Source organism: Neolamprologus multifasciatus, chromosome 19, assembly GCF_963576455.1.
Source record: "Neolamprologus multifasciatus chromosome 19, fNeoMul1.2, whole genome shotgun sequence".
Classification (NCBI taxonomy): domain Eukaryota; kingdom Metazoa; phylum Chordata; class Actinopteri; order Cichliformes; family Cichlidae; genus Neolamprologus; species Neolamprologus multifasciatus.
In genome coordinates, this window is record NC_140457.1 from 16,806,031 (window position 1) to 16,818,861 (window position 12,831).

Here is a 12,831-nt window from a genome sequence, read left to right on the forward strand (position 1 = left end):
ACAGCAGAAAATTGTGAGCGTTACACTTGTATGCGGCTTGAAGTAGGTACACATTGCCAGGGATGTGGTTGGCACGGCTGACTAGATAAGGCCTGGTGTCCAGCTAATGAAAAGAGGCGAAAATGGGGGTGCGGCTGTGCACGGGTGTGCACTTTAAATATACCCCTTTTGCCCTGTGTTACAGGGCTGCCCAAGTGGCACATGGGATCGTGACAGGGCCCGTGGCGGAGATTGAAGACAGAGGGCAGCGGTTCGAATCCCATGCGGACCAATGTAGGGGACAAACAAAAAAATATTCCAGTGTCCCTGTTTCTGAAATTCACCTGCTAGGCTTGCTTACAAGCCTACAGGCGAGCCTATAGATAGGTTCACTCTGCTTTTTTACTTACCACTGTCTCAAAATCTCTTTTCCATCAATCAATATTGCTTGTTATGGTTGCTATGGATGCCAAACACGCCACCCATTGTCGCTTTCTCAATCTTTTCTTCATGTCCCAACAAACGCTCTATTTTGCCTTCATTAACACAAATTATACATCAAAACGTAGCTATTTTTCTTGCCTTTCACAAAATGACACTGTCATTATTGTAGGAGTCGCCGTTTTCTTGCATATGGCCTCGAAGCAACACAGTTAAAAAATGTCCACATTCAAAGTATATGGAGACTTGAGTGAAAATGACAGCTGAAATTCTGTAACCGAGGCGTTTTCAACTCGTCATATCTTCTAGATGTATTTTTCTTTAGAGACCTGAAAACCGCCTTGATTTTTTTTAAAAAGTTTTTATTAAAGCCTGCTGATTGTTACAGTGAAAGAATGATGTCGACAGCCCGTGTACTTTTGGAGTTACAGAACATTTTGTAACACGAAGAAACAGCAGTTTTCACCTCTCACTTGTGGTAAACGCTTGAAATATATTATGGAGAACGCGCTTTGGGAGCGAGAGACCCGGGTTGAAATCTAGCCAGTGGCAGTATCTAATATCTTTCCCCAATTCACTTTATAATTACAAATTCTCAACACTTGAAAATTCCCACATGTGTTCTGATCAAAACAGTGCAAGAATGAGCTCTTTAGCTTTTGATTTTCAACTTATCCACATTGACACTCCTGCATGTCACAAATACATTGCACAAAGCGCATCTGTGGCTGTGTACCATTTGTGGTGCGTTGGCTCCCTCTGCTGCTATGCGCCTCATTCAAATGTCGCCGCACATTTAAAAATGCAGGGTGTTTTTACACTGTCATAGATTCTAGATAGATTTCTTCAGAGACCTGAAAATCGCTGTGATTATTCACCATAGCCTGCTGAGTCTTACAGTGAAAGAACAATGTCAACGTATAGCATCGTCTGTTACTTTAATTGTGTTTGTTTTTTTTAATCAAATCCTACAAAACAGGACCATTGTGACACAAAACCTCTCACACACTAACACAAACTCTTTATACAGATACAGAGCTTTACATGTATAAATAAGGCAGACAAAAATGCATAAAACACAAGCTATCAGACTGTTGGTGGACACCATGTCACTTTATTTTGTTTTCATCTAGTTTCTTTTTGGTGTAGCCTCATTAAACAAAATGTTTATAAAAATGACCACTTTTATTATGAATTATTATGAAATTAATAATTCATTATTAATTATTTATTATGAACACACCTGCCACCCTCAAGTGGAGGTGGCAGAGAGGAGGCACTTGGAGTTTCGGTCGAGAAAGTGTCCGTGTGACTGAGTCCTGTCCCATCGCTGCTTCAAGGTCTGTCGGTCCAGCTTGTTGAGGGCCTGAGAGCAAAGACGGATATCCTGGACCAGCTCTGACAAACTGTCCAGGTCTTGACTCTCCCAGGGGCCAGAGACCTGACAACCTGCAGGTTAAGCAACAAAGAAACATTTTATTTCATATCCATAATTTCCACCCCCCCCCCCCCCCCCCCCCCATAAATATTTGACATCCAAATGTAGCCTATTAGCTAGCATCCAGTAATGTTTTCTGCTCCATAAAATGGAAAATTAATTCACAACTAATCTTTTTTTTTTTTCCAATCTTTAAACCACACTTCTATATTGTAATGTCTGTGTGTGTACTCACCATGTAACACCTCTGTGCATACATACTAAATGTTCAAACTTAGAAATGTGTCAAAAGGAAACAGACTGATAGCAAGAAACAAACTGTTGCCAAGTACAACTTTGCACAGGTGATAAAAACATCAAAGAAATCCAAATTGTGAATTAGTGTGAAACTCCATGTCCATGGAGTATCTCCAAGTTCACACATATGCATACCTTCGAGGTTTAGAAGTGTCAGTGGTCGACGGGCCTCTCTGACAGACGCCAGGATGTTGTGAAGTCCCGCTGATGTAACAGACGGATTTCCTGACAGATTCAGACTCACCAGTGTGGGACACGACGAGAGGCACCTGTGAAATAATAATAAAAAGTCCAACAGGCCAGTAAAGGGTGACAATTTAAACAAAGGCAAAGCCCTAATAACATGAGTAATAACTGAGCCGTAGAAATGACGCCCTCACACACAAACCTCGCCAAGGTAGCTACGCTGCTGTCTGTCAGCCCATTTGCAGCCAGGCTGAGGTGGGTCAGAGAGCACTCGTCCTGCAAAAACACAAAAGTCTTAACCTGATTGCACAGTTATATCTTTCGACAATAAATGACATTGCATGATTTTTGCGTGCACACCTGTGACAGGACTTTGGCGAGGTGTTCCAGTGCCGGGTAATCAGCAGGCCCTCTGCAGACAGCTGACAGGTCCACGTGTGTGAGGCAGTGGAGGGGCAGAGTCTTTAACACCAGCTCAAAGCCGGTGGAGCCCAGGGGACTGTGGGACAGGCACACTGCTTTCAAATGGCCTGTGCCTGAACGTTCAGAAGATGTAAAGTTAGTTGCAGTTTTGCTTATGGGTGGGAGTTCAGTGAAGCTTAAGGCTTCAGTCAGCTGCTTGTTAGAGAGTCACCTGTGAGCACGCTGGCTAGCAGCAGTCGATGCTGCTGAAGGAAACGAGCAGTGAGGCCACAGGCCTGCAGAGACAGCTTGGCTAGCACAGGGCAGCAGGACAGCAGACAGGACAGAGACTCAGACACGCCGTCCCCCAGTGGGTTCATACTGAGGTCCAGCTCCTCCAGGCACTTTGAGTGGAAACGAGCAGAAAAAGCAAATGATCACGAGAGCCAATTCTCTCTGACAGATATCATTGATACGAATCAGGTTAGCTTGTTATTAAGATCTAAGGTAGTTATTAAGACCAGAGGTAGTTAAATACAGGTTAGATGGTAAACCTGGAGCTGCCAGTATTGGCTAGCTGAGGCCCTTACCGGGAATGCAGGTGCACTCTGTCCCTTTAAAGCATTTACAGCCTTCTCCAGGCCGTCCCCTGTAATGCAGTTGGCAGAAATGTCCAGCAGCTGCAGACGAGGCATGGTGAGCGTTGTGGCAATCAGCTCAGGGAGAAGATTGTCAGACATACTGTTTTCTTTTTTTTTTTTTTTTTTTTTTTTTTTTTTTTTTTTTTTCCGCCTGTCCCATTTGGTTCTTTAGCCGTCAGAATTGTTGTCTGAAGACCAACAAGGATACCCAATGGATTTATTTTGCCAAATGGATCATCATGGCATTGCCGTATTGGTCCATTTGATCGACCTTTGTTTTTATTATTTATTTTATTTTCAGTTGTTACAGACGGGACAGACATGAGTGAGGGATAGGAAAGGGAGAAAGAAAGAGGAAGGAAAAGAAAAACAGAAGGGGAGAGGGACAGTGAGAAAGGGGGGAAGAAAAAATATCTCCGGGATCACCTGTTGAGAGAAAAAGAATAGAAAACAAGCAAAAAAAAAAAACAAAACAATGCAACATACTATACACAACACCATCGCATTAATCTAGCTAAGTGAAAACAGCAGTAAATACTAAATATTGAATGTTGTTGTGCAGCACGCAGGACAGACAGCGCACAATGTGCTTTGAAGTAGCAGCCAAGAAAGGTGTGATTTAAGTCTACGAATAGTGAACACCCATGTGCACACCTGTGTGGATCGGCGCGCTTGTATTCAAATGGTTTCCCCATGTAATGGTCTGCTAGAGGATGTAGAGAGCCATAGCCCCGTCCCCCAGGGCATGAAGCAGGCATGGAGGAGATCCAGGCCCCAGACATCCAGAGGCCCCAGAGTGCAAGAGCCCAAGGAGGACCACCGGAGGGGCATCCGTGCCACCTTCATGGGAAGGGCTGAGGATCCCCAGATGAGGGGTCACCCAGTAGCCACCGGGCAGAAGCTAGAGGGGGCTGCACCGGCGTGCCCGCCGGCTCTGCCGGCAGCCAGCTGTGCCAGAGTGAACCGAGCCACAGGCACAGAGGCCGGAGGCCCGAGGGCCCCCCGCGCCCCGGAAGAGGCCTGACCGAGCAGCAGGCGCCAGGCCCCGCCAAGTAGTCACCGGGAGTGAGCTGGTACATACCTGAGCGCCCAGCCCCGGACACCAAGAACCACCAACGCACCGACCCCTGAGGGCATCAGTCACCGGCAGGGAGTGTGGTGAGGGGAGATAGGCCTCCACACTTTGGAGGGCCTTGGAGTTCCCAGAGAGGTGAAGTCTAAGACCCGACCTGACATATAGACACAGACAAACAGGCACACACAGACACAGACATGCATTCCCACCCTCATGCACACATATACAAACACTCAGCACTCACCCAACGCAGGAATAAACGTAAATGGACATGTACACACAATCACACTCCCCAAACATACTCTATATCCCGGGTCCAGGTATCCTCACCCCCAGAGATGGAAACGGCACCCAGACCCAAGAGATGTTACCCTTCCCTCCGGGGTGGAGGCAAGCAGACCGCCCCAGGCTCCGCAGCAGCAGGGAGGCCAATCGGACAGCCAGCATCTCTTCCCAGCCCCCCCGCCCCGATGGCTAGCAGAGAACAGGGGTGTGTTAAGACCCCATACCTCCCTCCTCCCGCTCAAGTGTAGTGTTGCTGCGTGTTGCTCTAAAGTGTATTTAAAACAAGGGAGAGCATGGTGCTGCTGCCAGAGAGCAGCAGGTGTTAGCACGGCCCCTCCCGAGAACCCTCAATGTCTACATGGATTTAAAATTGAGAGGTGGGCACCGGCGCCAGAGGCAGGTTTGAATACACAGACCGTCTACTGGACGCCGTTAACGTGCCCACCCTCAAGGCCCTATATATATATATATGTGTGTGTTATGAGAGTGTAAGTAATGTGGATGTCTAAGTTGTGAGATAAAATTGAGGCACAGGTGGCCAGAAGAGGACAGAGGGGGGGGGAATGTCTCCCCTGCACCCTGGTGACACACCCGCACCCCAAAGCCCTACCTGTGTGGGTGGGTGTGGTGGAGCGTGAAGAGGGAGGCAGACGGGGATGGGGAGGAAAAGAAGGGAGGGGAGGGTGTCCCTCCCTAGGGCCAGCTCCCCCGCTGACCCCAATATGCACCCCCGTCCTCTGGTATCCACCAAGGCAAGGGAGCCCAGGCCCATCCAGACCGGGGCCTACGGCAGCAACACCGCCAAGCCCCACAGGACCCGGGGCAGCCCACTCTACCCCACCGCAGAGGAAACTGTACCCACCCCAACATTCAATCATCTCCCAGACTACACAAGACACAGACACCCAGGTTAAGTTTATTCTCCACCTCTCCTATGTCTCTCCCCCACCTGCAGAGTGGACTCCTGCAAAGATGGAACAACCTCCCTGCCAGTTCAAGAGCCCCCCGGTTAGGCCGATGCACAAGAGGCCCCCTGCGCCAGGGCTGAGCCCCCGTGCACCCACCCGCCCACAACCTCGGCGACACACCGACGAGGACCGAAGCCCCCAAGGCCCAGCCAGAGCCCCAGCACGGAGGCGAAGTACCCCCGAACCCCAAACCCCCACGCCCGCCCCGGATCCACTCAGGGGCAGCCAGGCCACCAGGCCAGTAACCTACGTCCGCCAGCACAGACCATCCTCCAGCCCCGCTGCACGCGGCCACGAGGAGAACAACCTCTGAGAGCGACCAGAGCCACTAACCAGGTTATGAACACAACCCCCGGGTTAAGCCCTCCAGGGATAACGTCTCTAGGGGTCCTCCAGGTGCCCTAAGCCCATCCCAACCTCCACATCAACCACAATAGCCAAGGCGGGACCAAACCACGACCCCCCACCCCCGCTAGGTGATGGAGCAGATCAAAGGAGCCCAGAGGGATTGATCTAATGTGGTGGCAGAGGCTATATCGAGACTAATGTGATCTATTAGATAGTTTCTGTATTGGCTAGAATTAAGATTATTTTTATTTTTCCAGTTCATGAGGACCGTTTTCTTGGCGATGCATAGGGCAATAAAAACCATGTGGACTGTATTAATTTCTGTAGTGACATCATCCAAATTTCCCAACAAGCATACTAAAGGGGAGGTTGGAATTTTACATTTCAGACACTTTGATAAGTCCTCACATATCTCGTGCCAAAACTTCTGCACTGGTGGACAGAACCAAAGAGCGTGGATGTAACTGTCTGGTGTATTGCCTTGACAGTGTGAGCAGTTGTTGGCGGATGTAAAGCCCATCTTAAACATTCGATGACCTGTATAGTGCACTCTATGCAGTATTTTGTATTGTATTAATTGCAGATTGGGATTTTTAATAAATTTAAAGGTTTTTAAGCAAATCTGAGACCAGACGTTTTGGTCTAAGCTGACTGATAAATCTGCTTCCCACTTTGCAATAGGAAGGGATATTGATTCATCTATTTTAGAAAGTGTTCTGTATATTTTAGATAATAGTTTGGGGGATTTAAGAGTAAGAAATTGAACCACACTTGGTGGTGTTTGTAATTCAACTTGACTGAGGTTAAATTTCTTTTTTACTATGGATTTAATTTGTTGATATTCTAAAAATCTTTTCTTGTTGATCCCATATTGTGTAACTAGTCTGTCAAATGGAATAAATTCTGTTCCCTCTAATATATGTTCTAAGTATTTAATTCCTTTACAACTCCATTCTGGGAAATTAATCATATTTTTGTTTTGTAATATGTCAGGGTTATTCCAGATAGGTGTACGTTTGCATGGGATTAATGAAGACTCCGTTATTTTTAGAAACTCCCACCATGCTGACAGAGAAAAGCTGATGTTGATGCTTTTAAAGCATTCATGTCTTTTGATGTTTGAGCTAATAAATGGTAGGTCTGAAATCTCTAGATCATTGCATAGTGCCTGTTCAACATCTAGCCAGGGCTCATCTAAGAGGGTACATTTTAACCATTCTGTTCTGATCAAAACAGTGCAAGAATGAGCTCTTTAGCTTTTGATTTTCAACTTATCCACATTGACACTCCTGCATGTCACAAATACATTGCACAAAGCGCATCTGTGGCTGTGTACCATTTGTGGTGCGTTGGCTCCCTCTGCTGCTATGCGCCTCATTCAAATGTCGCCGCACATTTAAAAATGCAGGGTGTTTTTACACTGTCATAGATTCTAGATAGATTTCTTCAGAGACCTGAAAATCGCTGTGATTATTCACCATAGCCTGCTGAGTCTTACAGTGAAAGAACAATGTCAACGTATAGCATCGTCGGTTACTTTAATTGTGTTTGTTTTTTTTAATCAAATCCTACAAAACAGGACCATTGTGACACAAAACCTCTCACACACTAACACAAACTCTTTATACAGATACAGAGCTTTACATGTATAAATAAGGCAGACAAAAATGCATAAAACACAAGCTATCAGACTGTTGGTGGACACCATGTCACTTTATTTTGTTTTCATCTAGTTTCTTTTTGGTGTAGCCTCATTAAACAAAATGTTTATAAAAATGACCACTTTTATTATGAATTATTATGAAATTAATAATTCATTATTAATTATTTATTATGAACACACCTGCCACCCTCAAGTGGAGGTGGCAGAGAGGAGGCACTTGGAGTTTCGGTCGAGAAAGTGTCCGTGTGACTGAGTCCTGTCCCATCGCTGCTTCAAGGTCTGTCGGTCCAGCTTGTTGAGGGCCTGAGAGCAAAGACGGATATCCTGGACCAGCTCTGACAAACTGTCCAGGTCTTGACTCTCCCAGGGGCCAGAGACCTGACAACCTGCAGGTTAAGCAACAAAGAAACATTTTATTTCATATCCATAATTTCCATCCCACCCCCCCCCCCCCCCTATAAATATTTGACATCCAAATGTAGCCTATTAGCTAGCATCCAGTAATGTTTTCTGCTCCATAAAATGGAAAATTAATTCACAACTAATCTTTTTTTTTTTTTCCAATCTTTAAACCACACTTCTATATTGTAATGTCTGTGTGTGTACTCACCATGTAACACCTCTGTGCATACATACTAAATGTTCAAACTTAGAAATGTGTCAAAAGGAAACAGACTGATAGCAAGAAACAAACTGTTGCCAAGTACAACTTTGCACAGGTGATAAAAACATCAAAGAAATCCAAATTGTGAATTAGTGTGAAACTCCATGTCCATGGAGTATCTCCAAGTTCACACATATGCATACCTTCGAGGTTTAGAAGTGTCAGTGGTCGACGGGCCTCTCTGACAGACGCCAGGATGTTGTGAAGTCCCGCTGATGTAACAGACGGATTTCCTGACAGATTCAGACTCACCAGTGTGGGACACGACGAGAGGCACCTGTGAAATAATAATAAAAAGTCCAACAGGCCAGTAAAGGGTGACAATTTAAACAAAGGCAAAGCCCTAATAACATGAGTAATAACTGAGCCGTAGAAATGACGCCCTCACACACAAACCTCGCCAAGGTAGCTACGCTGCTGTCTGTCAGCCCATTTGCAGCCAGGCTGAGGTGGGTCAGAGAGCACTCGTCCTGCAAAAACACAAAAGTCTTAACCTGATTGCACAGTTATATCTTTCGACAATAAATGACATTGCATGATTTTTGCGTGCACACCTGTGACAGGACTTTGGCGAGGTGTTCCAGTGCCGGGTAATCAGCAGGCCCTCTGCAGACAGCTGACAGGTCCACGTGTGTGAGGCAGTGGAGGGGCAGAGTCTTTAACACCAGCTCAAAGCCGGTGGAGCCCAGGGGACTGTGGGACAGGCACACTGCTTTCAAATGGCCTGTGCCTGAACGTTCAGAAGATGTAAAGTTAGTTGCAGTTTTGCTTATGGGTGGGAGTTCAGTGAAGCTTAAGGCTTCAGTCAGCTGCTTGTTAGAGAGTCACCTGTGAGCACGCTGGCTAGCAGCAGTCGATGCTGCTGAAGGAAACGAGCAGTGAGGCCACAGGCCTGCAGAGACAGCTTGGCTAGCACAGGGCAGCAGGACAGCAGACAGGACAGAGACTCAGACACGCCGTCCCCCAGTGGGTTCATACTGAGGTCCAGCTCCTCCAGGCACTTTGAGTGGAAACGAGCAGAAAAAGCAAATGATCACGAGAGCCAATTCTCTCTGACAGATATCATTGATACGAATCAGGTTAGCTTGTTATTAAGATCTAAGGTAGTTATTAAGACCAGAGGTAGTTAAATACAGGTTAGATGGTAAACCTGGAGCTGCCAGTATTGGCTAGCTGAGGCCCTTACCGGGAATGCAGGTGCACTCTGTCCCTTTAAAGCATTTACAGCCTTCTCCAGGCCGTCCCCTGTAATGCAGTTGGCAGAAATGTCCAGCAGCTGCAGACGAGGCATGGTGAGCGTTGTGGCAATCAGCTCAGGGAGAAGATTGTCAGACATACTGTTTTCAGAAATTCGCAGCTCGGTGAGGCTGGCCTGAAGTTTTAGGGCACGGAGGAGCGGGCCGAGGGAAAAGGCGGCCAAACCGAGTCCGCACACTGACACGGAGGAACCCCAGTCCTGAACCTCACATAGCCGGGAGACACGCTTGTTCTCATCTACAGGTAGAAAGAGACGGTACTTCATAACAGAATACAAAAATGCACATTATTAAACCCCGATTCTTTTGTCCCCATGATAGAACACAGAAAACCGACTCATAGTGTGTTAAAACATTTATATTTCTTTTTATTCAATCATCTTCCGGAAGAGAGAGACCCCTGCACAGCTCAAACGCCAGTTGCAAGAGCTCTAACATTTTTAGCTCAACATGTGTCTTATATGGTATTGTTTCTGTACTTCAGACGTCACACACACTTTCAAACATTGCTTATATGGAAAGTTCCTCCTTTCTGTGTCTATCTATTAATATGCACTAAAACCTCCTGTTTTTTAGTCTGGGTGAGCACTTTGTGAGTCAAAAGTGGCCTTGCTCTATAAGCCTTCATTATTAAAGTACATAAAACAATATAATAAGGAAAATAAGGATATTGATTTCATTCATTTTAAAGCTCAGTTTTTAAAACCTTACCATGTAACTACAGCCCAGGCAATGCAGCAGCACATTAATGACTAACCTCGTATGTGGATGGATTATCTCAGTTGTTTGGTCCGTTTACAGCATCCTGCCATGCCACTGCATTTGTCCCTAACCATCGGGAACCCTCACCTTAACTCTTATCCAGTGGAAAAAAAGTTCCCGTTCATCACTGTGTTAATGTTATGCTAACATAGCTGTTTCGCTAGTCACATAGCACATCACTATATACCAGCTAGCCAAACTTCAGTAACCCTACAAACATCACTGCTGCTTACTTTCCTGTCTTCATGTATGTCGGAAGTGATAGCAGAGCTGTGCCTTTTAATTTGTTTTAGAAATCCCTCAGTCAGAACCTGGTATATTATATTTAGATGGAAACTAGCGAGCTAACTCTCTGCTAACTTCTAACTCTGTTACATTTCAGAAATTCTTTTTTCATGGATGCCTGGGTGTTAAACTTCATTGTTACACCTGGTAGAGCAGCCACACTGACTAGCATAGCGATTTTGCTAACTGAGGAGTTGGCAACACTGCTTGTATTCAGTGGTTGAGAGGAGGTGGCAGAAACACTTAGCAGGAAGGTGAAAAAACCCAGGACCACAGTGATACTGGGAATTCCACGGTGTTCACTGTCTTCAGCAACCTTTCAAGGGCCGGTTGAAGGGCTACAGTCTTATCATACATGTGCAGTGTTCCTACAAGCCATAAGGTTACCTTGAGTGAGGAAGATGATGATTTACAGTCCGTCTGAGTCCATAGGTTGATGTGCAAGCACATTTGTCCCATTCTCCACAGAGGGCAGTGACGCATAGGTGTGACATCAGGAACACTTAAGTTGCTGGGTTAGAGTGACAGCAGAAAATCAATCAATATTGGTTGTTATGGTTGCTATGGACGCCAAACACGCCACCCATTGTGCAACGGGTGTGCACTTTAAATATACCCCTTTTGCCCTGTGTTACAGGGCCGCCCAAGTGGCACATGGGATCGTGACAGGGCCCGTGGCGGAGATTGAAGACAGAGGGCAGCGGTTCGAATCCCATGCGGACCAATGTAGGGGACAAACAAAAAAATATTCCAGTGTCCCTGTTTCTGAAATTCACCTGCTAGGCTTGCTTACAAGCCTACAGGCGAGCCTATAGATAGGTTCACTCTGCTTTTTTACCACTGTCTCAAAATCTCTTTTCCATCAATCAATATTGCTTGTTATGGTTGCTATGGATGCCAAACACGCCACCCATTGTCGCTTTCTCAATCTTTTCTTCATGTCCGAACAAACGCTCAATTTTGCCTTCATTAACACAAATTATACATCAAAACGCAGGTATTTTTCTTGCCTTTCACAAAATGACACTGTCATTATTGTAGGAGTTGCCGTTTTCTTGCATATGGCCTCGAAGCAACACAGTTAAAAAAAAATGTCCACATTCAAAGTCTATGGAGACGGTTAGAGTGACAGCAGAAAATTGTGAGCGTTACACTTGTATGCGGCTTGAAGTAGGTACACATTGCCAGGGATGTGGTTGGCACGGCTGACTAGATAAGGCCTGGTGTCCAGCTAATGAAAAGAGGCGAAAATGGGGGTGCGGCTGTGCACGGGTGTGCACTTTAAATATACCCCTTTTGCCCTGTGTTACAGGGCCGCCCAAGTGGCACATGGGATCGTGACAGGGCCCGTGGCGGAGATTGAAGACAGAGGGCAGCGGTTCGAATCCCATGCGGACCAATGTAGGGGACAAACAAAAAAATATTCCAGTGTCCCTGTTTCTGAAATTCACCTGCTAGGCTTGCTTACAAGCCTACAGGCGAGCCTATAGATAGGTTCACTCTGCTTTTTTACTTACCACTGTCTCAAAATCTCTTTTCCATCAATCAATATTGCTTGTTATGGTTGCTATGGATGCCAAACACGCCACCCATTGTCGCTTTCTCAATCTTTTCTTCATGTCCCAACAAACGCTCTATTTTGCCTTCATTAACACAAATTATACATCAAAACGTAGCTATTTTTCTTGCCTTTCACAAAATGACACTGTCATTATTGTAGGAGTCGCCGTTTTCTTGCATATGGCCTCGAAGCAACACAGTTAAAAAATGTCCACATTCAAAGTATATGGAGACTTGAGTGAAAATGACAGCTGAAATTCTGTAACCGAGGCGTTTTCAACTCGTCATATCTTCTAGATGTATTTTTCTTTAGAGACCTGAAAACCGCCTTGATTTTTTTTAAAAAGTTTTTATTAAAGCCTGCTGATTGTTACAGTGAAAGAATGATGTCGACAGCCCGTGTACTTTTGGAGTTACAGAACATTTTGTAACACGAAGAAACAGCAGTTTTCACCTCTCACTTGTGGTAAACGCTTGAAATATATTATGGAGAACGCGCTTTGGGAGCGAGAGACCCGGGTTGAAATCTAGCCAGTGGCAGTATCTAATATCTTTCCCCAATTCACTTTATAATTACAAAT

General features: G+C 45.7%; 2 protein-coding genes across 4 annotated transcripts; both read right to left on the reverse strand.

Moving 5' to 3' along the window:
* Positions 1–1,331: 1,331 nt before the first annotated feature.
* Positions 1,332–3,486, reverse strand: LOC146496328 (tonsoku-like protein). The gene is made up of 6 exons (XM_085144127.1): positions 3,334–3,486; positions 2,976–3,147; positions 2,702–2,877; positions 2,544–2,617; positions 2,291–2,424; positions 1,332–1,869 (listed from the first exon to the last, which is right to left on the reverse strand). The coding sequence occupies exons 1-6, from the start codon at positions 3,481–3,483 to the stop codon at positions 1,673–1,675; spliced, it is 903 nt and encodes a 300-aa protein (XP_085000253.1). The 5' UTR covers positions 3,484–3,486; the 3' UTR covers positions 1,332–1,672.
* A 4,095-nt stretch (positions 3,487–7,581) lies between these two features.
* LOC146496329 (tonsoku-like protein) lies at positions 7,582–11,219 on the reverse strand. 3 transcript variants are annotated; one of them, XM_085143640.1, is made up of 7 exons: positions 11,078–11,218; positions 9,574–9,881; positions 9,216–9,387; positions 8,942–9,117; positions 8,784–8,857; positions 8,531–8,664; positions 7,582–8,109 (listed from the first exon to the last, which is right to left on the reverse strand). In XM_085143640.1, the coding sequence occupies exons 2-7, from the start codon at positions 9,721–9,723 to the stop codon at positions 7,913–7,915; spliced, it is 903 nt and encodes a 300-aa protein (XP_084999766.1). In that variant the 5' UTR covers positions 9,724–9,881; positions 11,078–11,218; the 3' UTR covers positions 7,582–7,912. The 3 variants fall into 3 exon arrangements, with proteins under 3 accessions (XP_084999766.1, XP_084999767.1, XP_084999768.1); XM_085143641.1 differs by lacking the exon at positions 11,078–11,218 and adding an exon at positions 10,401–11,060; XM_085143642.1 differs by lacking the exon at positions 9,574–9,881 and having other exon boundaries at positions 11,078–11,219.
* Between the last annotated feature and the right edge of the window lie 1,612 nt (positions 11,220–12,831).